This window comes from Gastrolobium bilobum, unplaced genomic scaffold (genome assembly GCF_033153095.1).
Source record: "Gastrolobium bilobum isolate Gb01-03AN ecotype WA unplaced genomic scaffold, APGP_CSIRO_Gbil_v1 utg26785, whole genome shotgun sequence".
In the NCBI taxonomy this organism is placed as follows: Eukaryota; Viridiplantae; Streptophyta; class Magnoliopsida; order Fabales; family Fabaceae; genus Gastrolobium; species Gastrolobium bilobum.
The window spans coordinates 61031-87782 of NW_026899806.1; the positions used below are offsets into that span (position 1 = coordinate 61031).

The following is a 26752-nucleotide window of genomic DNA, read 5'->3' on the forward strand; positions in this document are numbered from 1 at the left end:
AAACGATAAATAAAAAACACATAGAAATTCTGAGAAACAATAAAAGAATAAGAGATGGATGTGGTTTAGTTAGACATAGAGCCAGTTATAATACAAGGTGAGTGAGAAGGACTAGGGGTTTGGATGGATTGCACATGGGAAGCTACTCATGGCTACTTATGTCTATGCAGTGCATGCTCCCCTCCGTCCTAGTTAGCTTTTCTCCTTACAAGGACCCATATGTCTGTGGTTACACTTTTACTTTATATATCCTAGTCTTCAAACACATTTTAGTTTTTTTCTTTTTCTTTTTCTTTTCTTTTTTCTTTTTTAATGTTTGACCAGTTATTATTTCTCCTTTGTTTCCGCTTTGGTATAGACCACTAATTAGTCCTTTCTAGAGCAAAAGAAACAACAAGATCCTTTTGTTCTCAATATGAAAGGATTTTATATAATGTTTCCACCATGTGATCAGATAAAAGAGAAATTACAATTTCTTGAAATGAAGATGTGTGAATATACGGAGAGATTGATTACTAAGAATTAAAATGGGAATAAAATGACTAGAGATGAAATAACCATTCATGTTTCAGAATTTGATTTATTTAGAAATATAATATATTCCGTTCCATTTCATTTCAATAACATTTTATGTTTAATACATGATATATGTCAAAATATTAGCATATTTAGCACTGTAATTAAATAGATAGACAAGATAATAAGCTGTTTTTAGTTTGATTATTTGAAATCAACTTGTGATTAATTTCTTGATTGACCTTATCCATAGTAGAAACAAGAGATCCTCGTACCAACTTTAGACACACAAATTTTTTCAGATACTGTATTTTATGGTGTGAGGGTGAGTCTTAAAGTAGCAGTAAAATTATTCATTTGTGATAAGTAAATCACATATTCCAATATGGGAAAGGATAAACACTAAATTATCATTTCAAAATTGCAAGGGTATTGCCCTAAACTGTTTTTATGGTGTAACAGGCTACCCATAATTTTTGTTCTGTTGATTGGTCTACATGCCTTGCCAAGGTAATAAGCTGGGAGAATTTTGACATGTTGCTTTGAGCATAAGCCATCTTTTAAAAGTAGAGTTTCATTAAAATCATTTTTACGTAAATGGGATACGATCGGAATAAAATTATTATTTCTTATATCGAGTTATTACGATTAATTATTTCATTCATATATTTGGTATATTAGAAGATTATAATTAAGGCAGAAATGGATGATAATGAAGCTCCATGATAATGATAATAATAAAGTAATTTAATATATATATATATATATATATATATATATATATATATATATATATTGCAGTTATACCTACACATTTTTTTTAATATATACAAATTAATAAATAAGTCAATAACAATGACAATAATACACATAATAACAAGGGCAATTGATTTGTCGTGCAGATTGACACATTGCAGAAACACCAATACTCTGGTCCCATCATTTAGGAGAGAGAAAAAATCTTTTGAAGTGGCTTTCATCATTTTTTGAGTCAGCTAGAATGTCTTATTGAATCCTACAATGTAATACTTATATTTCCCTAATAACAATAAGGCAGTGATGGTGATGGTGTTAATACATAGCAATACAAAATAGTAACAATTACATGACAATGTAAGATAGTAAGATTGTGTTTACCAAAAAAAAATAAAAAAAATAGTAAGATTGAGACATAGGAAATTTATATCCTCTTAAAGACTTATAAAAAAAGACATATAATAGTAATGGAAATAATTATGGATGAAATGAATAAAAAATTATTTTTATATTGATATTTCTTACCTATATATTATCACCACTTCTACCTTTATTCCAATCAAATAAACCAGACTTAAACAATAATCAAAGTCATATATAGAAGTTACTGAGAAGTGCATACATGATTGTGAATCTGTAATTCGTTGCAAAACAAAACGTTCAAGATAGAGACTGACACGATATATCACCAAATTAAGCAGATCAAACACCATGTCATAAAACTCCAAAAGCTAGTAAATAATAGAGGAAGGTTCTGAGCGTTGGATAAAATAATGACCCTAATGTAATGATGTAAAAGGGTCCTCATAATAGCAAATGTCAACCTCTCTACCAGATGGAAATTATTGCCTTTAATAAGAATTTTGCCCGACAAAACAGAAACATAAAAGAAGCACTCAACCGATAGATAAAGTGCCAATTACACCCAAGTTTCAACCCATGCACACAAAAGCACACTTGGAAAAGGAGGGAGAAAGAAGGACCAACGCACTATCAATAAATAAGTTGAGACCATTTCATATTAACAACCGCAACTGACGCATTCTATGATCACAAACGCTTTACGAGGAGTGTTAATTATTTACACAATACACACACTACCAACAAAATTGCACACAGCTAACACACACCTTGCTTCACTTTTTTTTTTTTGTGGTAAATAACACCTTGCTTCACTTAAGTTGTATGCAATTGTGACAAATAACATAATTAACTAGTTTTCAAGTTACAAGTCATGGAAAACATAATTAACAAAATGCTTTCCCTAATCTTATTAACTGACTTTTCTTGTCTTTTTCAATTAGTATTCGGCACTAGGGATGTAATTGGGTTTGATTTTGAAGAAAACCTTGTCCAAACTAATTTTTGGGTTCGGTAAAAAATTGTGGACAATTTTGGGTTAGTATATATTTATATTTTAAAATTATTCTCACAAAAAAAAAAATCAGAAAACATTAAGAAAAATGAAAAAGATATATGTCAAATTGGGTTTTGAGTTTCAATTCTCGAACCTACCAAAACCCTATTACATCTAGAGATGACAAAGTGGGTGAGCGGGCCGACCCGCCCTGTCATCAACTCGCCACAAAATAAGCCAGCACGTCCCGTTTTTAGAGTGAGCTAAAAAACTCGGCTCGTCCCGCCCCATTTAGTGGGCGGGATGGGTTGGCCCATCAGCCTAAAGATGTTTTCTTTAACCTGCCAAAAAATAAATCAACTTGCCTCACTTTGCTTTTGAGAGTGGGTTGTAAAACTTAGTCCGCACCAACTTACACCTGTTTGACGGACGGGATGGGTCGGCCCGCCGAGTTGAGTCCGTTTTGTCGACCCAACTTACACCTTTGTCTATACAATCAAAGATTTTGATAATAAATATATCTATTTTTTTTTTTGCATTCGTAATGTTGTAAAATTCGAGAAATTGCCAAATTTCAAAAGATTCGTGTTCTTGAAATTTATATTGGACGGTGAACGAGATTTACTAGATTTAGATTGAGCATTTCTTATTTTTCAATATATTGTCTAAATTTATAACCTTACATGCGAGAGCCTAAGAAAAAGAACCAAAATAAAATTCAAACCAGGGAGTAAATGCATGTTTGATTTATTAGTTTTAAAATATTACTATTGTAAGAAAAAAAATTAGAAATGATAACACTATTCTAGAGGAAGGAACATTATACTTACAACTTTTTTTCATATAGCCTTTTATAATTATTTTATTTTCCTTGAATCAAAATCAAATCAACGGTTACAAAATAACATCAAATGGGAGCCGTTATTTTAATTTTGATCAAATAAAATAAATATTTATAAAAGATTGTAAGACAAAATTTGTTGTAAGTATAATATCTCTCTTCTAAAAAATTTCAATTCATATTTTCAACCGCAAATTTGATCAGATTACATGTCAAAAATATACTTGAAGAAATATGATAGAGGCCAACCCTAGACTAAGGTTACTCTAGGAAGCATTATAGGGAATCTTGTTATCCAATGTTGTTATCTAATGTTGAATTAGCTCTTGGATGGAATATTCCCAACTCTGTTGCCCGGAAATAAATTAGAATTAGAGCAGTTATGGGAGTGCACATCTCATGCTGCTAAGGGGAGAAGCATCTACCAAGAGGGGGCATCTTTGGGCTTGACATTGGGACTTAGAGAATCCGGTAGCCTCTAATTGCCCAGAGTCATCTTTTCATTCTCCTTTTGTATTTCATTGTCTCTGTTATAAATCATTTTCTTATCACCACTCTGTAATCTTGTTGGATTCCTTTTTTTGACCAATATCCATTAATACAATCATATAATCTTCTTCTCCAATACACTAAACTTAAAGGATGTTGTTAAAAATCAAAGAACTCTATATAATAGTAATTCAATTTTATTTCTTCTACCTCAATAGAGGTCATTATATACAAAGTCCTAGAGTTACAGATCAGACATAAATCAAGCTACAAATCAGCCATAAATCAAGGAAGAAAATTACAAATAATCAGGAAATTAAAACTCCTAAAATCTCTCCACATAATTCCTACAATCACTCCATGTAACGGATTCCCTTTAATTGCTACATAAATTGGTCAATCAAATCAGAAATTAAATCTTTCCAATTATAAAAAATATACAACTCAACACTCCCCCTCAAGTTGGAGTATAGATGTCAATCATGTTCAACTTGTCAATTGCACCTTGAAAAACTCTTCCGGAAACAGTTTTAGTAAGTATATCAGCTAATGATCTTCAGATTTAACAAATGGGAACTGTATAATTTTGTGATCTAGCTTCTCCTTGATAAAATGTCGGTCAATCTCCACATGTTTGGTTCGGTCATGTTGCACAGGATTATTTTCTATTTCAATGACAGCCTTGTTATCGCAGTGGAGATTCATTGGTTTGTCATAACAAATTCCCAAGTCTTTTAATATGCTGTTGACCCACAATAGCTCACATACTCCTTGAGCCATGCCTCGAAATTCAGCTTCTGCACTTGATCTTGCTACTACTTTCTTTTTCTTGCTTTTCTAAGTAACTAAATTACCTTCCACGAAGGTGAAATAGCCTGATGTGGAATGCCTTATTGTTTTATCTCTAGCCCAATCAGAGTCAGTGTAACCTTCAACACATGTGACATTGTTTTTTGAGAACAACAATCCTCGGCCAGGGGCACCCTTTAAGTACCTCAGAATTCGGTACACTGCATTCATGTGATCTACGCTTGGTTTGTGCATAAAGCGACTTACAACACTTACGGCATATGCAATATCTGGCCTCGTATGAGACAAGTATATCAGTCTTCCAACCAACCTTTGGTACTGACTAATATTTGATGGCTTTTGATTCGGAAATATTCCAAGCACATAATCCATCTCAATCGGGGTTTCTGCTGGCTTACACGCGAGCATTCCAGTCTTAGTGAGGAGATCTAGTATATATTTCCTTTGTGAAAGATAAATACCTTGTTTTGATCTTGCTATCTCAATTCCCAAGAAGTATTTCAAGTCTCCTAGATCTTTCATTTCTAATTCACTTGCTAGTTGCTTTTGCAGAAGTTTCATCTCCTGTCAGGACCATGTCATCTACATAGACAATCAATATGGTCACTTTTCCTTCCTTGTGTTTAATGAACAAGGTGTCGTCAACATTGCTTTGTTTATGTCTGAATCTCCTCATTGCAGAAGAAAATCTCTCAAACCATGCTCTAGGGGATTGTTTAAGTCCATATAAGGCTTTCTTCAATTTGCAAACTTTATTCTCACTAAAAGAACTTTGTTTGACACCTGGTGGTATCTCTATGTACACCTCTTCTTCGAGGTCTGCATTTAAGAATGCATTCTTTACATCAAATTGTCGTAGTGGCCAAACTCTATTTGCAGCTATGGACATAATTATCCGGATTGTATTGAGTTTAGCTACTGGTGCAAAGGTTTCTTGGTAGTCTACTCCATACTTTTGCAAGTATCTTTTTGCCACCAATCTAGCTTTGTACATGTCAATGCTTCCATCTGCCTTGAGCTTTACAGTAAACACCCACCTACATCCAATGGTTCTTTTGCCATCTGGTAAGGGCACGAGCTCCTATGTAGAGTTCTTTTCATTATTCATTGCCTTCTTCCAATTCGGATCCTCCAATGCATCCTGCACATTACTAGGGACAGATATACTGGACAATTGATCAACAACAAGAGCATATGACTCAGATAACCTGTGGTTAGACACATAGTTACTAATAGGATATTTAACTTTAGCATTGGGGTCAGGTTCATACAGTTCCTTTGGGACACCCTTATTGATCCTATGTGATCTTCTGAGAGTTACGTCACCAAAATCAATCATGGTTTCAGTAGGAATATCAGGAAACATAATGACACTTTCAGTGGGTAGATTATCATTCTGAAAGATATTTTCTTCAAGAGGAGTAGGATTAGAAATTACCTCTGTTGGATTAGGTGGTCCTGGAGAGATCCCTCAGTTTCTGGTGTTAAGCAAAGTATTTCTGCTGTTACCGGAGAGTCAGAGTGTAAGACTTCAACATTCTCCACACCTATATATGTTGCTTCAGTTCCTCCTCCGTTCAAGGTGGCTAATTGGTCTTGCTCTTCATAGTAACTCTCCCCCTGAAGAGGAGACCCAGAAACTCCCCCTGAATAATAAGGTTCAAATTCCCAAAAAGAGACATCTAAAGTGATATGTACTTTTTATTGTTGGAGATCATAACACCGGTATCCTTTCTGAACATCAGAGTAACCAACAAACACACACCTTTTAGCACATGGATCTAGTTTGTTATGCAGTACTTTGGGAATATGGACATAAACAGTGCAGCCAAACACACGAGGCTCAAGACTGGGAATATGGGGATATTCATGCCAAAGAGATAAGCACGAACAACCTCCATAAGTTGTCTATTCTTCCTTTCGGCCAAACCATTTTGTTGTGGTGTATAAGTACAAGAGGTCTGATGTCTAATTCCCTTGTGATTCAAGAACTGCGCAAAAGATGTATCTGTATATTTGATCCCATTATCAGACTGTAAAATTCGGATCTGGCATTGAAATTGAGTGGCTACCATTCGGTGAAAGGTTTGGAAGGCTGAAAATACATCACTTTTCTTATGCAACATTATTATCAATAAACAACAGAGAACAGAAAACTTCATGTTTATTATTCATCGTCTATCAGAATGGTACAAGTGAGAATTTATACTACAAGTCATCCCTAAGGTTGTTACAACAGCATAACAGAAATACAACTGCATAACAGAAACTAAGTTTGTTACAACAGCATCCTACGTGGCAACCTATACAACATTCTAGAAATGAAAGGAGGAATATATGTTAATACTCCCCCTCAAGATGGAGAGTAGATGTTAAGAACTCCCATCTTGGAGAGAAGAGCATGAAATGGTGTAGGATGCAAGGCCTTTGTCAACATATCAGCAAGTTGACTAGAAGAAGGAACATGAAATGTACGTAAAGTCCCTTTAGTAATATGCTCACGAACAATGTGACAATCAATGTCAATATGCTTCGTGCGCTCATGGAACACAGAATTGGCAGCAATATGGAAGGCTGCTTGACTGTTACAAAACATATGAGCAGGTCTAGAATGAGGAGTATGAAGATCACGCAGCAATGAGAAAAGCCACAGCAGTTCACATGTGGTAAGAGCCATTGATCTACATTCTGCCTCAGCTGATGACCGTGAGACAGTAGTTTGTTTCTTGGACTTCCATGAAATTAAAGAATGACCAAGAAAAATACAGAATCCAGATGTGGATTTGCGAGTATCAGGGCATGAAGCCCAATCAGAATCACAAAAGGCATGTAATTGTAATGGAGAGGAAGATGAAAAGAAGACACCTTGGCCAACAGTGGATTTTAGATAAGATAGGACACGATATGCAGCATGTAAATGTGGAATCCTTGGTGCTGACATAAACTGACTCAAATGATTGACTGCAAAGCATAAATCAGGTCTAGATACTGTGAGGTAGAGAAGCTTTCCAATGAGCCTGCGATATTGGGTTGGATCAGGTAGTAGATCACCATCATCAACAGAGAGCTTGAGATTAACTTCTAGAGGTGTGTTGTGAGGTTTGCATCCAAGTTGACCTGCATCTTGTAATATTTGTAATGCATACTGTCTTTGGCAGAGAAAAATTCCTTTTGGAGAGCGAGCTATTTCCAAACCAAGAAAATATTTGAGGGTTCCCAAATTTTTAAGCTTGAACTTGCTATCTAGAGCAGTTGTTAAATGCTGCACCTCAGAAAAATCATTAGAAGCAGCAAGAATATCATCAACATATATCAGAATAGCAATGAATAGATCATTATGTTTCTTAACAAACAGTGAATGATCAGCTAGAGATTGAGTAAAGCCAAGTGAAATGACAGTAGTGGATAGTTTGGCAAACCATTGCCTTGAAGCTTGTTTCAAACCATAAAGAGATTTGGTTAATCGACAAACAGCATCTGGTGGCATCTCCCCCTTACTAGAATAACCAGGAGGAACCTTCATGTATACCTCCTCTAACAAATCACCATGGAGAAAGGCATTGTTGACATCCAATTGGATAAGGTGCCAACCAGAAACAGCAGCAAGGGCAAGCAATAATCGAACAGTTGTAATCTTTGCTACAGGAGCAAAAGTATCAAAAAAATCAATACCTTCTTGCTGGTTGAATCCTTGAGCGACAAGCCTTGCTTTAAAATGTTCAAGGGACCCATCTGCATTATATTTTACACGGTAGACCCATTTGCAACCCACAACTGGTTTACCAGGAGGAAGAGAAGTAAGCTGTGTTGTTTGCTTCAAGAGCATGGATTTCAGCTTCTATATGTTAATAAACATCATAACCCATGTCATTCGAGTACATTCATCTATAAATGTCACAAAGTATCGAGCTTTAGACAAGGAAGGGACACCATTCGGTCCCCAAACATCTGAGTGAACAACTTCAAAAGGAATTGAACTTTTATTACTACTAGGAGAATAGGAAATACGATGGCTTTTTGCTAGTTCATATGTGTTACAATGGAAATCATCAATATTCAAACTAGAAAATAATCTTGGATGTAATTTTTTCAAATAGCCAAAAGAGATATGTCCTAGTCTTTTATGCCAAAGCCAAATTATTTCCCGAGCCTTATTTTCACTACTGGCATGATTGACCTCTCCGAATTTATTCTGTCTATTTCCGGTGACATCCAGATAATAAAGTTTGTCTCCCTTAGCCCCATTGCCAAGAGTCTTCCGAGTGGAAATGTCCTGGAACACACAAAATGAGGGCCAAAAGGTGACAGTACAGTTCAAGGTATTAGTAAGTTGTGCTACAGAAAGTAAGTTATATTCAAGAGAAGGGACAATCAAATGAAGATGTTTAGACAGGATAAGAGATCTTTTACCAGTTATAGAAGAGGTACTACCATTAGCAGTAGAAATGAATGATTGGAAAGAAGGAAAAAAACAATGCAACTTACTAGAATCCTTTATCATATGATCAGAAGCTCCAGTGTCAATTATCCAAATATCATCTCTAGAACATGCAGGGAAAAAAGGAGTTTTACCAACATTACCCGAGTAAGAAGCATTGGTAGTGGGCTGCTGGGGACTTTCATCAGAGGTAGTGGCCATTGTTTTGATGTGAGACTGATTTCGCAGTCCCTTTGCTGGATTAGATTAGAGGCTCTGATACCATGTTAAAAATCAAAGAACTCTATAGAATAGTAATTCATTTTTATTTCTTCTACCTCAATAGAGGTCATTATATACAAAGTCCTAGAGTTACAAATCAGACATAAATCAGGCTACATATCAGCCATAAATCAAGGAAGAAAATTACAAATAATCAAGAAATTAAAACTCTTAAAATCTCTCCACATAATTCCTACAATCACTCCATGTAACGGATTCCCTTTAATTGCTACATAAATTGGTCAATCAAATCAGAAATTAAATCTTTCCAATTATAAAAAATATACAACTCAACAGATGTCAACCAAATCTTAGAGGAAAGACTAAAGAGCGGAGAATGTGTGTCGCAACAGATTTGATAGACTCATTTGTTGGTCAAGTGAACTTAGTAGCTTGTTAAGGACAAATAACTCTAGAAGAGGATGAATAAAGTTGTAATGTGTTGCGACTTCGGCAAGTATATCGATCCTACAACTAACAAAGTGTATGAGTAAGAGATCATTTCCACGAGGATTAGATTTCAACCACTAATTTCGCTATTTACGCTTAAGTTGGACAATCAATCAAGAATATTATATGAAAATTTAACTAAATAACTAACAAGAAGATAAAATTTGAGTTACTTGACAATCAAGATACGCAGTTAGGGGTTCGATTTCCCTCAATCTTCCCTTTATGTTATGAATTAAAATATTAATTAATCTCCTTTTTTATATTGCCCATTAATTCCCCTAACTTAGTTAAAACTCAGTCCCTTGGTATTCTACCCCTTTACTCTCTTAAGAAAATCCTAATTCCTTAGTGTTTCTCAAAATGATTTAAGCATTAATATCAAGAATCATAAAAATGACATATGACACAATTTATATGTCTATTCCTAGAATCATACAAATTAATGATGAATGAGTCAAACCTAATTCATATATCATCATCTTATTATCATATATGAATCCTAATTCAATGTACAAGAATAACTCATAGAAGGCATTGAGCAAAAACACATTCATTCAATATAAAAAGGAGAAATTTCATTAAAGATTAATTCAAAAACATAAAGTTTCAATTGGGTTCCATTTAGCCCTAACTACAAAAAAAAAAAAAAAAAAAAAACTAGCCTAACATATTGGAATCAAGAAAACAACAAAGCTTCCTTAAACTCCATCGGTTTGATGACGTGATAAATATTCAAGAATCCCAACGTAATCTTGACTCTGACACGTCTCTGACCCTCAAAAGCATGAAGAACGCACTTCTCCGATAAAACCATAGTTTTAAATAGCGAGTAGCGGTCGACCCCTAAAACGCTATAGCAGTATAGCGGGTAGTGGTAAAGTCGTTATTGTTAAGTTCATATAAATACTTATAATAAATTATACCACATATATAAATGCTATAAGATAAGAAATCACCCAAAATAAGAGAAAATGAGGAATGGAAAGTATAATACTACACATTCAAAACAAGGATTCAAGGAACATAAAGGATTCAACTAGAGTCAAATACAAATTTTCAATGGCTCTTTCAAAGTCGAGAAGGAAAAGAACTAATCAAATCTACAAAAAAAGGAAGCAAGTCGTTTGAGAAACATAGGGCCTTAAATGGAGTGCTTGTTTCAGATCTTCAAATTCTCATGAAAGTCTTCAAAACTCATCTAGTGTTGTTTAAGATCTTCAAAGTCCAAGGAAAGAAGAAGAGGGAAAGAAGACGAAGTGAAAGGAAGACAAAATTTCCCTCTTTTCATCTCAGCAAAAAAAAAGCAAGTAAATATCGATTTTTTTTTACGTACGTTTATATTAATTTAAACTAGAAAATATCTTCACTCCATCTTTTATTAAATTTAATAAAAATTTATATAATTATTTTTTTCATTTTATTCTCCTGGTTATTGACACTTACATTCTAACATTTTTTATTTTTAATAAAACAACCCCTTATATAAAAATGTACTCTTTAAACTAATACTTAATATTATGTGATTACATGGGATTCTAATTTAAATAGGTGAAATATGTGAAAATTTTATATCATTTCTACACTTTTTTAAAACAAACTTGTATTTGTTTCATATATCCTTATTTAAATTATATATTTCGACGTTTTCAAAAACTTCTTTAAAACACATAAAAAATTAAAAATAATTACTGAAATGGAGGGATTGAAAATATATTATCAACAATGAAAAAAAAAGATACAAATTTCAAATAGATAGAATGATATCTGAAAAGGAGATGTGCATGTGACATCCAAGGAGTGTGGTCCCACCGCAGTAGGGTAGCAGATGTGCATGTGACAGCCAAGGAGTGATGACTGATTTTTATTTTTATTTTTATTTTTCAATAAAAAAGAAAATTGCTGGCTTTTTAAGTTAAATATCTATTTTACCTTCATTTATCCTGCCCTTTTCCCGTTATACCCTTAAATGATAATCAAATTTACAAAATGCTGCCACCCTACTCTAACCGTTTCATTTTCTCAATTAACTTCTGCAACTCCTCTTCCTTTCCCTGTAGCGGCGCAATAACGCTGCAAGAGCTGTCATCCGCCATCGCCGCTACCGTCCACTACCGAATATTGTGGCATCGCAGTGCAGAAATTGCAACCGGGTGCCGCAACCCCCACCAGAACTGCTATCTCGCGCGATAGCTTCACGATTGCAATCATAGGATAAAACTATGCCTCCAGTGTCAAGTGTTATGAGTTTCCTCTGAAAATTAGATTAAATATGTGTAGGAATCCTAACTTTGGGTGAAAATCCTATAATGGGCCTTATTGGGTCGCAACCGGGCATTAAAACGGGCTGAAGCGCATTAAAATGGGTTGGAGCTTGTTATAACGCGCTATTTTGAAAGCAAAAACATGGTTTCATATTTTGGCCATAACTTAAGTTATACTCATCCAATTGATATGATCTTGGTCTCGTTGGTAATATAAAAGAGATCTACAACTTCTATGAAGAATACGAGATCCAAATCCATCATCTTAGATACTAAAAATTGGCTGGAAGACAGATCTAGTGAGATTTTCACTAAATGGCTGCTTCTCTTTTATCGTTTTAAGTCCTTCAAGCTTAACCATTGCTCCAATGCTCCAATTCAACTTCATTATCCTATAAAATAAGGAAAAATCATTCACATAAGTCAATAATTCAAACTCCATAATTTTTATCCAGTTAACCCTAAGTTTTCATGCTTTTGACTATAAGAGTGACTTTAGTCCTTAAAAACATGATAAACTATTAGTTTATCATAGTGATTTTTCACAATCAATCATAGATCATGCAAAATCCTTGCAAGCAATAAACAAATAATCAAGCAACCCCACAAGTAACAACCATGGCTACTAATAAAAAAATTATAGAAAGACCATTTACAACCCAATCAAAATACCTATAACTATTTAGTATAATTACAAAACCAAATGTAATACTCCAAAATGTAAAAGACTCGAAGACTCGATAACTTTGTTTTCAACAATGTCCTTGATTGGCTTCATTTTCCTTTTGGTTTGGTATGCTTGTTGTCCTAATGTGTTCTTGACATCTCCAGATGCTTCTCAAAGTTGTAAATTTGGAACCAAGTGAACGGTTGAAGGAAAATCAAACAATGGATCTTGATTTGAAATCTTGAACGAATCAAGATTAGGTAAGTTACCAAACTTTGGGTTGATAATGTTGTATCTGTTAGCTTGCATTTTATTTGTAATCTATAATTGATTGTATTCTTCACCTTGGAATTAGGTGTTGATGGTAGCAAGCTATTTTGTATGGATATTTCAAGTATAGCTCAAGTGTGTGAAGATTCTTGGATTTCAAGTAAGCATTGAATTGGAAGTTTCAAGAGGTAAGCTTTCGATTTAGGAGTTTTTCTCCTCTTTGTTTGTTCCACCATGGTTCAATTGGATTATGGTTTGATATGTATATGTTGTGATGAATGTTAGATACTTAGTATAGTTGCATTCATGTAGAACATGTATATGTATGATTTGATATATGATTTGTGGTTCATGGCCATTGAACATATTCCGTGAGAACCAAGGTGCTCGGAGGAATCTGTTATCTTTCGTGAGGATCAAGGTGCTTGGAATAATTTGTTCTCTCTCATAAGGACTAATGTTCTCGGAATATTTTTTCAGGACTATCCAAGGGAAGACTCAAGCTCCTGGAAGTCATATTTTAGTTATGATTATATGATGTTTTCCATGCTCTGCATCTAACCTTTCATGTAGGAAGTGAACACATACGTGGAGACTCCTCTATAAACCCCGAGTTTACTGATATGTTGAATCTCACCCCGTTTGGGGACATGTTTCAGGTATTCCAGCAGTAGCAAGAGAGTCCTCACAGGGCAAGAGGCTGCACAAAGTTAGAGCATCCATGACTGTTGGAGATTTGATGTTTTTTGGATGACTATATATACTTTTTGTAGAGCATGTATATGACCATTTATTGTTGTACAATTTGATATTTGTTTTGAGAGACATGTATGTATATGATGTATATATTCTGTAATTAAGGCATGTGTAGCCTTTATACAGTTATATGCTTTTGATATTGACATGTATAAGAATGTATGTCTGATATATTAGATTATGTAAGTATTGGCACAGAGCCATTTTCTGTATGAATCCATGGATGGATTCTGGGTCCATTGGTGTGGATTGTTTGTTATTTGTCTGTACTGTGTCTTCTGGTTTTCAGGTACCATGAATGACAATGAGATATTATTCCTAGATTGTCTAGTTTACAATTGAAATATTGTCCGTAAGATTCTATCCGGATGGTATATGTTATCATACTTATATAGTCATTGACCATTAATTATGGTTACAGAGATTCAAGATTGAATTTTGTTGAGGTATGAGACTATACAATTTATTATAATAAGAAAAATATTGTATACATGACAATACATAAGGAAAAAGTTAAGTCACATAGTTATATAGGATACCACTGATACTTTTAATAAGTCTTCCGCTTAATAAATTAAGCATGCTGCATTTTTATTACCATATTGTATGTTAACAAACTGGCTCGAGACGAGGCGTTTGATACAAACTTATGAAGCACCGACACTTCAAATATCCTGATGTGTCGTGTCCGACACTCCGACACTTCCCGACACTCCAACACGCGTAATAGAAATTCAAAAAAATGTTCAAAGGTTGCGTTGCGTTGAGTTTTTTGTTCCAACTATTAGATTTGATGGATTAAGATTACCATTTTATTGAGTTTAATATAAATATTTGGGATATCTTATGTTTTTTTGCAAAATTTATGGATATTATAAGTTTATTTTCATTTTTTAGTTAAATTATTGAATATTAAATATAATATATACTACATAAATTATATATATTATTTAATATCAAAACGTGTCCTAACGTGTCAAAATCTAAAAAAATTTAGAATCATCGTGTCGGAGTGTCGTGTCGTGTCACGTATCCTATGTCAGTATCGGTGCTACATAGATACAGATCCTATAGCCAAAATTCTTCACTTCTTACCGGACATGAAACCTGCCAGTAACCATTTGTATAATCCAGAAGTTTTGTTGGCTCTATCTCAAATAGGGCAACATGTCACAAATCTCAGCAAAGCTTTTTATTTGATGATGGAGCAACCTATGTAACTAGTTCTAAAAGTGCTTGTGGTGGTTTTATCTGTGATTCTAATGGTAATTTGTTTTCTGGTTTTGCTTATAACATTGACTACTGTTCAACTTTAGAAGCTGAATTATGGGATTGCTTTCATGGCATGCTCCTAGCTTGGAACTTAAATGCTCTAACGATTACTGCTTGTGATTCTAAAGAAGCTTTAATGTGCATTTCTGGTGAAACAGAGGATGGTGGCTTCTTCTTTGGTGTGTCGCATTAAAAACTTAATTAAGAAGCTGCATTCCGTTCAGTTGGATTTTCTGCCTCGAGAGAACAATAAGCATGCTGACAAGCTAGCAAAATTTGGCTTTGCTATTGCTCCTCCAAACCATATGACTTTCAGTGTTCCCCCTTGTGATCTTATTCATGGTTGGATTTGCCTTCAGATCTAGATTTCTGGTAGAGAACGTAGTCTTATATATGCAATATCTTTGTAATTTGTTGTTTTTGTCTTTGGGCTGTTTATAGCACTCCAGCAATACAAAAAAATATAAAATAAAAATAAACAAGTGTGAAGAAGTAAATTCGCTTGTGGGGTTTGAAGATGAAAGAAAAAGAATAACGGGAAAGGGGAGGAAAGTGGTACGGTAGGTGGCGCTAGAGTTCATGTGATTGTCAAGAAAATCATACTCGTTATATATGTAATCAATGTCACTGTTGACACAGAAATTACATTGTATTTCTAACTAAACTTTAAAACGAGTCCCTTCATTGCTTGTGTGCGTCAAATTCAAAACGGGTCCAACACAGGTCCACAATAACCATAACGGAAATTAAACCACTACAAATAGCAAGCTCCAGATTCATCACATACACCAAATAAAACAGCCAAAAGTTCATACTTTTTATAGAAGCAACACATTAGCTAACTAGCCCCCGATTTCATTCTACAACTGAATGCAACCAAGCTGTTATCACTCAGTCATGATAGGTTTGTTCTCACTGGCTTTAGGTTTCTGCTCTTTTGGCTTCTGCTCCTCCGTTTTCCTGAGATAAAAAACAACAGTTTAACCTTAATTAAAAATCTCAAAAACAGGACCAAAATAAAATACTAAAAAACCAAAATCACCACCTATCATGACAACTGACAAGGGGGAAAGAAAAAAGATTTTAGTAACAACACAAAACAGAATTAAGTTTAGCAACAGATAAAGCATACACATCCAACAGAATTTTTAACGAGAACCTCAACAAGTCGTCATCTACACACAATCAGAGGATTAAAAAATGTAAAGGCAAACGTGCAGTAATAAAAATGAAGTTGGCAATAGATATAGACATGTCATAAAACTTTTTCAACAGAAAAAACTAGCTAATCCCGCCCATTAGTTTTTAATCTACTATATGTCATAGGGCCTACGAATGAGTGGTTTAAAAAACAATACAATTTCATTTAATTACATGACAAAGATCGAATCCAAGTCCCAATAAAGCAGCAGATGTGATTGTGATTTGTTTGGGAAGAAAAGGAAAACAAGATATTAAGAATGATTTGAGATTAAAGATTTGGGATGTATTTTGAATTATTTATTTATTTTTTAGATGTTAATTACTTTTATTTATTTTAGGAAGTTTTATTATTTTTAGAATTTTAGATTTTTGAATCAATTTGTAATTAGTCTATAAAAGGGTGTTTATGACCCTTATTCTAGGAGTTGAATTTTGTTATTTGAGAATATAGAAATTGAGAACCAAAGGGTTACTCTTTTGTGAAATCCTAACTTTTTGTTTAGCTACTTTTCTATGCGCTTTCGGCATCATTTGGTATCAGAGCACTAGGTTGCCTTCAACCAATGGCTGAACAGAATCGTGGAGGTCGACGACGGCGGAGTCACAAGGGTAGGGAACGTGGATTCGTTCCTGAAGAATGTAGACAACTGCGTCAGATTGACCTGCGAGACATAGAAAATGAAGAGCTCGGAAGGCGGATCCAGGATTTGAAGGAACAACTTGAGCAAGCGTTGGACAAGAAAATCCAAGTTTTGAAACAACTGTGTGCGGCCACAGAGAAAGAAAATTCAAGATTTGGAGCGACGAATCGTGCGGGTATGCATGAAAATTCAAATTTTGAAGCAAACTCTTATGGAGGTGCAGAGCATGGAAAGTCAATATTTGGAGCTGCGACTTGCGTGGACAAAGTTGGGCATTCAATCCGAAGAAGGAATGAAATTAGATGACGCATCTGATGACGAAGAAGAGGACGTCAATCCCTTGGGGATTCTAAACCAGGGACGGAATTGGGAAGTACGATCTGAAAATCAGTCCACTTTTCAAGATATCGAGATGCAAATCAGCATTCTAGACTTTGAAGTCTATGATCATAATCCAGTTTGTGATAATGATCCGATCTATGATGATAATCCAATTTATGATGATTATCCGATTGTTGATAATTATCTCATTTATGATGATTATCCATCTTATGATGAAGATTCAGTTTATGATGATAAGCCGGTCTATGATAAATCTGATGAAGAATCAAATTATGGAGATTTAAAAGAGGAAGATTTATCATATGAGTTTTTGTCCAAAGAAATTGATATTAGTGGAGATAAACAAGATTCAAGGACGAATATTTTTCTAGCAGAGGAGAATGATGCACTTACAATTGGCCCATTGTACATGGCCCAACCATTGATTGAAGAAGCTCGTAGTCCACTAGAGTTGTGGCCTAATAAATATGGCCCAATTGTTGAAAGAGGCAGTGATTTGAAATACAACAAATTACAATCGAATCCAAGTCCCAATAAAGCAGCAGATGCGATTGTGATTTGTTTGGGAAGAAAAGGAAAACAACATATTTGGAATGATTTGAGATTAAAGATTTGGGATGTATTTTGAATTATTTATTTGTAATTTTTTATTTATTTTTTAGATGTTAATTACTTTTATTTATTTTAGGAAGTTTTATTATTTTTAGAATATTAGATTTTTGAATTTTGAACCAATTTGTAATTAGTCTATAAAAGGGTGCTTATGAAAGCGCATAGAAAAGTGGCTAAACTGAAAGTTGGGATTTTCTCTAAAGAGTAACCCTCCGGTTCTCAATTTCTATATTCAAAATAACAAAATTCAACTCCTAAAATAAGGGTCATAAGATCCCTTTTATAGACTAATTACAAATTGATTCAAAATTCAAAAAACTAAAATTCAAAAAATAATAAAACTTCCTAAAATAAATAAAAGTAATTAACATCTAAAAAATAAATAAATAATTACAAATAACTAATTCAAAATACATCCCAAATCTTTAATCTCAAATCATGCCAAATATGTTGCTTTCCTTTTCTTCCCAAACAAATCACGATCATATCTGCTGCTTGATTTGGACTTGGATTTGATTGTAACTTGTTATATTTCAAATTACTGCTTCTTTTAAAAATTGGGTCATATTTATTGGGCCACAATTCTAGTTGACTCCGGGCTTCCTGAATCAAGTTGGGCCATGTGCAATGGGCCAACTGTAAGTGCATCATTCTCTCCCACTTGGAAAAGATTCGTCCTCGAATCTTGTTTATCTCCACTGATCTGAATTTCTTTAGACAAAAATTCAAATGATAAATCTTCCTCTATTAGATCTTCATAATCTGATTCACCATCAGATTTATTATAGACTGGATTATCATTATAAACTGAATCTTCACCATAAGATGGATCCATCATAAATGGGATAATTATCAACAATAGGATAATCATCATAAATGGGATTATCATCATAGATCGGCTCATCATCACAAACCAGGTTGCACTTCCCAATTCTGTACCTGGTTTAGAATCCTCAAGGGATTGACGTCCTCTTCTTCGTCATCAGATGCGTCATCTAATTCCATTCCTTCTTCGGATTGAATGCCCAACTTTGTCCACGCAAGTCGTCGCTCCAAATATTGACTTTCCATTTGGGACATGGGGCCTGATGGTGTCCCTATTGAAGTGTGGAGAGGCCTGGGGGATGCGGCAATAAAATGGTTGACCAATCTTTTTAATAAGATTCTCCAGACGAATAAGATGCCTGATGCATGGAGGAAAAGTATGATTGTGCCTATCTACAAAAACAAGGGAGATATACAGAATTGTTCAAACTATAGAGGCATTAAGCTAATGAGCCATACTATAAAGTTGTGGGAGAGGGTTATTGAACATCGCTTGAGGAGAGATACCAAGGTTTCTGTAAATCAATTTGGATTTATGCCAAGAAGATGTACCATGGAAGCCATTTTCTTGATGCGACAACTAATGGAAAGATACCGAGAAAAGAAGAAGGACTTGCATATGGTGTTCATAGACCTTGAGAAAGCATACGATAGGGTTCCAAGGAAAGTTTTATGGTGGGTTCTGGAGAAGAAAAAGGTTCCATTAAAGTATGTACAGGCAATCAAGGATATGTATGATGGGGCTACTACATGTGTAAAAGCTTGTAACGGATCATCAAGTTATTTTCCTATCACGGTAGGTGTACACCAAAGGTCGGCTCTAAGTCCTTACCTCTTTGCCTTAGTTATGGATGAACTAACAAAAGATATTCAAGAGGAAGTGCCATGGTGTATGCTTTTTGCAGACGATATTGTGCTTATTGATGAGGGCAAGGAGGGTGTTAATAGAAAACTTGAATTGTGGAGAGGCACATTGGAATCCAAAGGATTCGCATTAAGTCGAAGCAAGACTGAGTATCTGAAGTGTGAGTTTTCTCTGGTTCGAGATGGGGACCAAGAGCTCGTGCATCTAAATGGTGAAGAGGTACCCAAAAAAGATGCTTTTAAATACTTGGGCTCCATTTTACAAAAAGGTGGCGAGATTGATGAGGATGTAGATCACAGAATCAGAGCAGGGTGGATGAAATGGCGCAGTGCATCTGCATTTTTGTGTGACCGCAAAATCCCCCTGAAGTTAAAAGGAAAATTCTATAAAACGACAGTAAGACCGGCAATGCTGTATGGAGCGGAATGCTGGCCAGCACATAGGCAACATGAGCATAAGATGGGAGTAGCAGAGATGAGGATGTTAAGGTGGATGTGTGGTTACACAAGGATGGATAAGATAAGAAATGAAGATATTCGACGAAAGGTCGGAGTAGTACCGGTAGCCGAGAAGATGAGAGAACATAGATTGAGGTGGTTTGGGCACGTGATGAGAAGGCCCATGGATGCTCCTGTAAGAACAGAAGTTTGTTATCAAGAGCTCCTGTAAGAACAGAAGTTTGTTATCAAGAGCTAAACACAAAAAGAGGCAGAGGTAGGCCGAAACTTACTTGGGGGAAGGTAGTAAAGTGGGATATAGATTGGCGGACAGTATGTCTTAGAACAGAATGGAGAAAAGCTATAAGTATAGTGGAGGGTTAGACCCGCGGTTAATAAAAACTGTATATAAAAAGGAGACTAAAAAACTCCAATTCATCAAAAATAATTTTAAAAATATAATTCTTCAAAAGCAGGAAATGGACGTAAAGGTTTTCTTCTGAAGTGGCTTTAATGAAAGCATCAGACAACAACGGAGTTGATTAATTTTGAATTTAACTAAGTTATATCAGCATTTGGAATGGACTCAACTCTATAGCGCAGAAAGGCATCAAGCCCTACAATTTCTTCTGCTCTAAAAGGAAAATAATAATTTCAACTTCCAAGCCAATACTTCCTTTACATTTATTGCATGTTATACATCATTTAAAATGAACAGCTATCATACCGGCATAAGTAACCACAAATAATAAGAGCAGATTGGAACAAGAGCCTAACAACGATAACAATTAATTTCATATTGTAAGCTGAGCCAAAACAACTCGGTATAATGAAATGGGACTAACATTTACATAGTCTTCATAACATATACCTTAATTCTACTGTCTTGAAAAACAGAATTCGAACTCAAATCAAAACAATGAAGAAAAACAATTTGGAAGTGTGCTTTCACTACAAGTTGGTGCACATGGACTACCACAGGAAATGTAGAAAGATTCAAAAAGCCAATAGTTAAAGAGAACGAACTTAGAAAAAGGATTATGTATCATGAACTCCATTTTCCTTACATATAGCCCAACAAAAACAGAGCCAAAAAAAAGAATGCATCAAATCCAAGAAAATTAGACTCCAAGATCTTCAAAGTCAATTCTGACTTGATGAAAACATAATTTGACACTCTAAACGAAACTAATAAACATTCTCAATAATGTATTATAAACATCTTGTAGGTAATTTGTATTGATGTAACCTTAACTTGCGTAGACAACAAAATGAAATAATATAAACACTGAAAGGGATAAAACAAATAGATCATGATACATAAATAACTTGTATAAACACCAAAACCATTCCAAAATAAACAACCTGTATTGGTTTTATCCAGCACAAAATAGAATAAGGAGCATATAGTTAATAAATATCCAAAATATATGCCCAATAATCACTAATAGCCATAGAGGAATCGGTCAAACTAGTTATTATCCATAACATCCAAAACCATACAACAATCATCATCAAATTCCCCTCCACTATCACATTCTCATTATCTTCCTCACAAAGGACATTCTTTGGGGACCTTGGAACTCCAAAAAGAACTTTTCAAATTGCTGATTTTGAGAAAATTTTATAAATAAGTCAATTTCCTCTTCCTCAGTTAATCCTAATTTCTTAACCTCGTCAACCAAGTCTTTTTTTGAAGGATCCAGCACTTTGGCTGCTACTTTGCAATATCAGCTATCACTACATCCTTATGCCATTAAAACTTTCAAGAAAATTAGAGGCTACTTGTGCAAGGCATTGGCACTAGGAATGTGGACTGGCAAAAGCATGTTCAGTCCTATTTGAAGTATTTCCAATAGAAGCTGGTGAATTACAAGACTGTTGAAGCCAATCATCATCAACTTGAATGTCATCAATTTCCCTTTCGATTGCATCTGCAACAGTCTCAGCTCTATGACCGTTTGCACAATCCTTGCCAAAAATACCTTGCAATCCCTAAAACTCTTTAAACTTTTTATTGACATGGTTGCCAAAAATACCATTGAGAAGTTTGAAGCAAAAGTTAACAATGAAATTATCGTGGGTGAGTCCAAAACCATTTCTTTACAGCGTTGCACTGTAAACTGAAGCTTTTCATTTTACAATCAAATCTAAATATTAAACGAGTAACAATAATAATTAATTGTGGTAAATGCTGACCATTGGTTCTAGAAGGAAAGAAAATTAGAAAGAAAAAAATAAAGATCATCCAAAAGTTGGAAAAGTAAAAGGCTTTCAACTATCCACAATAGTTATCAACATAAACACACTCATCTGCACAAACTGCTGAACCCCCACAACCCCTTCCAAAAACCCAAACCACAAACATTATCAATCTGAAGATGGCCTGAAAAACACCCAATGATTGAACTAATTCCCTAACACTGAGAGAGAGAGAGAGAGAGAGAGAGAAGGTGAAGGTGAAGGAAACATACGGTGAAGGAAATCTAACGTTTCGCATATGCAGGACCAAAGAAAGCACAATTTTTTTGTCCAGTTACTCCAGTACTTCAACTATTTTACAGATCAAAGAAAGCACAATTTTTTTGTACTGCATTGTCCCTTATTTTCTAGCATATCAAATAGACCCATAGTCACCAGAAAATAAATATATACAACCGTATAGATATCAATTAACATGTCACCAACAGACAAACACCTTTTCCAAAATTTCCATGATTACAAGCCTATAATTCTTTTTTCCCTAACAATGAAACCCAAAACTCCCAAACCACAAAGTTAATTAAACTAGTTATTCACACCAAAAATAACTCACCATTGTTTTTTGTTAGCAAGGGAGTGTTAATTGTTAGGAGAATAAGCTCAAGGTGGTGTTCTAAGAGTCCATTTATTCAATCCAAAATTCCAAATTAACTTTCTCAAAATCTTGTTCTGTATATTGGAATGCTTCAAAAGCCAAAAAAAATCTCTATGGTGGATTCCATGTTCCACATTTAACTGAGTTATCTAAAACCTTAGCCGCCCCAGCGGGATAAGGCTTGGTTGATATTGCTAGATAACCAACTATAGCCCTATTACCACTTCCTACACCTAGTCAATTGCCATTCTGATGGCTGCATCAGTCATATCACTCTAGGGCACGTATTGTCACACTGAATTAATTTCCAAAAGAAAATACACCTTTTCTATCATTACCGCATGAAATCCTACTAATCATCAAGCAAATATATATTTAACATAAGATTATCACTTGAAGGGCTATGCAAAGCGAATGCTGAAGATTGAAAGAATTTTCTTTTCTTTATGCAGGAAAAGAAACCTAGGAAGCCATGAACTCTTCCCAAATCTCCCAACCACCCACCCCGAAGAATGTGCTGAAAGCGAGTGTATTCCTTCTTCTTCTTTTTCTTATTTTCTGGGTAAGTATGAAAGAGCATATGCCATACACAGAAACTGAAAGCAAATCTAAATATCCACTATGCTAAATTCCAAATACAATAAACTTGCAAACCATGTGGCATCATCCGCCATTCACTTTTTTAACATAAATAAATATAAATACAAGAATTTTGCACAAATAAGAGAATGGGAAAGTCGCAAAATTATAGAAAGACAACATAAGATGAAAACTTTAAAACGACCGCACTAGAATCTATATATAATTTATAATTTGTGAATAAAGCATTCGATTTCAACCAATATACCTATTTCTAAATAAACATAGAAACATAAAAAGAGACTTGGAAAAACAACGAAAAACCACTCTACCACAAAAGTTGAACCAAATGCATAAACCCTAATCTACCATAAACCTCAACAAATCAGAGAGAGAGAACAACAAACCTCTTATCGGAGGAACCTCCCTTCTGGCTGAGGAAGGATCGGAAAAGAGGAGAGTTAACGTCGTAGATCATTGTTACTTTCTGATGGAAAAGGTTTTACGGCAAAAGATGAAACCCTAGTTCTTCCTCGTACAATTTCTGCATCCGTCGAGAATTTATTGTTCGAGAACACCCAAACGGGTCGCTTTTGACGGGCATCATTTCGGATCTGGGTCAAAGTCGTCCAAGCTTGCTTGCTAAGCCCATATTGCTTCTAAGCTGGGGACCCGACATTTTGGACATTTTAGTTTCGGATTTTTTTTTTAAAAAAAAATACAAAAAAATATATTTTAACAACAAATTAAATATATTAATTAAATCAGATTACATAAGAGTATGTTTTCTAAAAGTCCAAAAACTGGATTTTCTACTTGATAAAGATAAATAAAGAAATAAATGTTGATTTTTTGGAGTTTTAATATTATTATAATTTTGTTTTCTTTAGTTTAAAAATTAACTCTCTTTTTTTAAGTGAGGTTAAGATTTAAGATAGACCGGAGAAATGGAATATAAAGATATTGAACTACACATTAGTATTTCCTAGGCAAAAAAATTAATTTAATGCTTTTTAATAAATTAATTTTGAATTTATGGCAGTTTTAGAAATAATTACATATTTATTGTACAATATCACGTCCAATTTGGGCGTCACCAATCACGCCTAAATTGGGCGTCAATCAAGAGGCAATCACAACCAATTTGGGCGTCACTAATCACGTCTAAATTGGGCATCATTAAAGAGGCAATCACGCCTAATTTAGACGTCACCCATTAGGTGTTGACATGTGTCACATTTTTTTAACAAAAAATTAGATATATTAATTAAATCAGATTACATAAGAGTATGTTTTCTAAAAGTCCAAAAACTGGATTTTCTACTTGATAAAAATAAATAACGAAAGAAATGTTGATTTTTTGGAGTTTTAATATTATTATAATTTTGTTTTCTTTAGTTTAAAAATTAACTCTTTTTTTAAGTGAGGTTAAGATTTAAGATAGACCAGAGAAATGGAATATAAAGATATTGAACTACACATCAGTAGTTCCTAATCTTAAAAGTAAAAAAGATATCATGTTAGCATAGGGTTAATGGTTATTTATTATTTTTATGCACCAAAGGTAGTACAACGGGGGAGTAAAAATTATGTATGTGTGTTCTGGACTCGTATAAAGGGTCCGTAGAATGACAGGCTCAATAAAGGGTTATCTAAGATGTAAATCTAATATAATCATGGGTAGATATTCATCAAGGATACTAATCCTAATACGACAGCATAGCAAGCAGGCCCGGGCCCCTATTAGAGGCACTAAAGGCCCATCTACACTACCCACAGGTAACCTCTATAAATACAAGGTAAATCCTAAAGGTACGTTACGCTCTCTCTTACTGTTATGTTGTCACTGTGCGCGCACACACACCCCATTGGCAAACGCCGTCAGTAGTTATTGTGCACGGTGATCTGCTTGACTCAAGGGTATCTCTTTCATAGATACGTTAGAGAGGGCACTAGGTCCAAGATAAACATACCAGTCCATTGGGCTGGACATCTCTATCCTTAGGACAGAACATTGGAGCCGTCTGTGGGGAGTTCATCTCTTTGAATTCGACACTCCCACAATTCTAACCGACGATGGCAGTTCTTACAAGGAGCAATAGCCAGCAGTCACCCCAAAACCAGAACCAGCCGCTGGATCCAGTCCTGGAAGAGGTAAATCAACCTCAAAATCAGCCTCCAAACCAGCCAGGAAACGATGTAGATTATGATCATATCCATATCAGTGGGGATGTGTCAGACACGACCTCCACTCCAGCACCCCGCAATCGAGTGGCGGCCCCGATTCCAAACAATCACTCTCAACATCCAGGGGATCTTGCTGCACACATTGCCCATTCCGCGGATCCTAACTCTCGGCTGGCTCAAAATGCGTTTGCGGCAATTTTGCAGCGAATGACAGAGATAGAGAATCGTAATAATCTCCAGCGGCAACAAGAGTTCCAAAGGATACAGGAAGAGAATACCAAGAGAATGCGAGATCTGGAACATCGCTTAATAGGGGTGACTGGTATAATGACCCTAAATGGTAAATCTTAATTAGAGATTTAATTTAAGGATTTAAATGCCATAATTAGATTTAGTGAGTGATTCCGAGTATTTTGACTGTAATCATGACTATGTTATGAACAGTGCGTTCTGCCGGAGAATTTACAGTTTTGTGAATTAACCGGTAGAGCTTAAAAAGAGCAAAATAATTTTAGAGACATAATTTGATAATTCTGACGACAAATATGAGTTCAGAACGAAAAATTGTATAGTCTGGCACTTTCCGTGAAAATCTCGTGAATAGTGTTTCTACCGGGTATTTTGTACTGCTGTTTAAGCAACCGGTAGAGTCCAGAAATAAATAATTGATGAAATAAGAATAAGAAAGTCCAATATATGCCAAGCAAGTCAATATAGGCCCAAGAAAATGATAAGTTTATAAGTGTTAAGTTTCAAAAGTAAATAAAGTACAGTTAGTTATTCAGTGCATTTCGTCAAAAACGGTGCAGAAACCATACTGTGAATTATGAATATTGTTTTGTAACAGATAAAAATTTATGTAAATGATTTTAGAAAAATAAAAATATGTTCGTAGCTTGAAGTTAGTTCCGGGTCAATTTAAGTTAAAATACGCGATAGAAAAAACATCCGATGAAAGGGGCCACATGTGCCTATATAGCCTTGTCACTTAAATGAAACACTATTCATTTCAGATTTTCTTCTTCTTTCTCATGCATAGCCGAGCTGCACTTGGAGG

At 34.8% G+C, this 26752-nt stretch overlaps 1 protein-coding gene across 1 annotated transcript; it reads right to left on the bottom strand.

Moving 5' to 3' along the window:
* Positions 1 to 15736: 15736 nt before the first annotated feature.
* Positions 15737 to 24069, bottom strand: LOC133293715 (wound-induced basic protein). Its single transcript, XM_061492315.1, has 2 exons — positions 23909 to 24069; positions 15737 to 16097 (listed from the first exon to the last, which is right to left on the bottom strand). Exons 1-2 carry the CDS (start codon positions 23984 to 23986, stop codon positions 16035 to 16037), a joined length of 141 nt encoding a protein of 46 aa, XP_061348299.1. The 5' UTR covers positions 23987 to 24069; the 3' UTR covers positions 15737 to 16034.
* Between the last annotated feature and the right edge of the window lie 2683 nt (positions 24070 to 26752).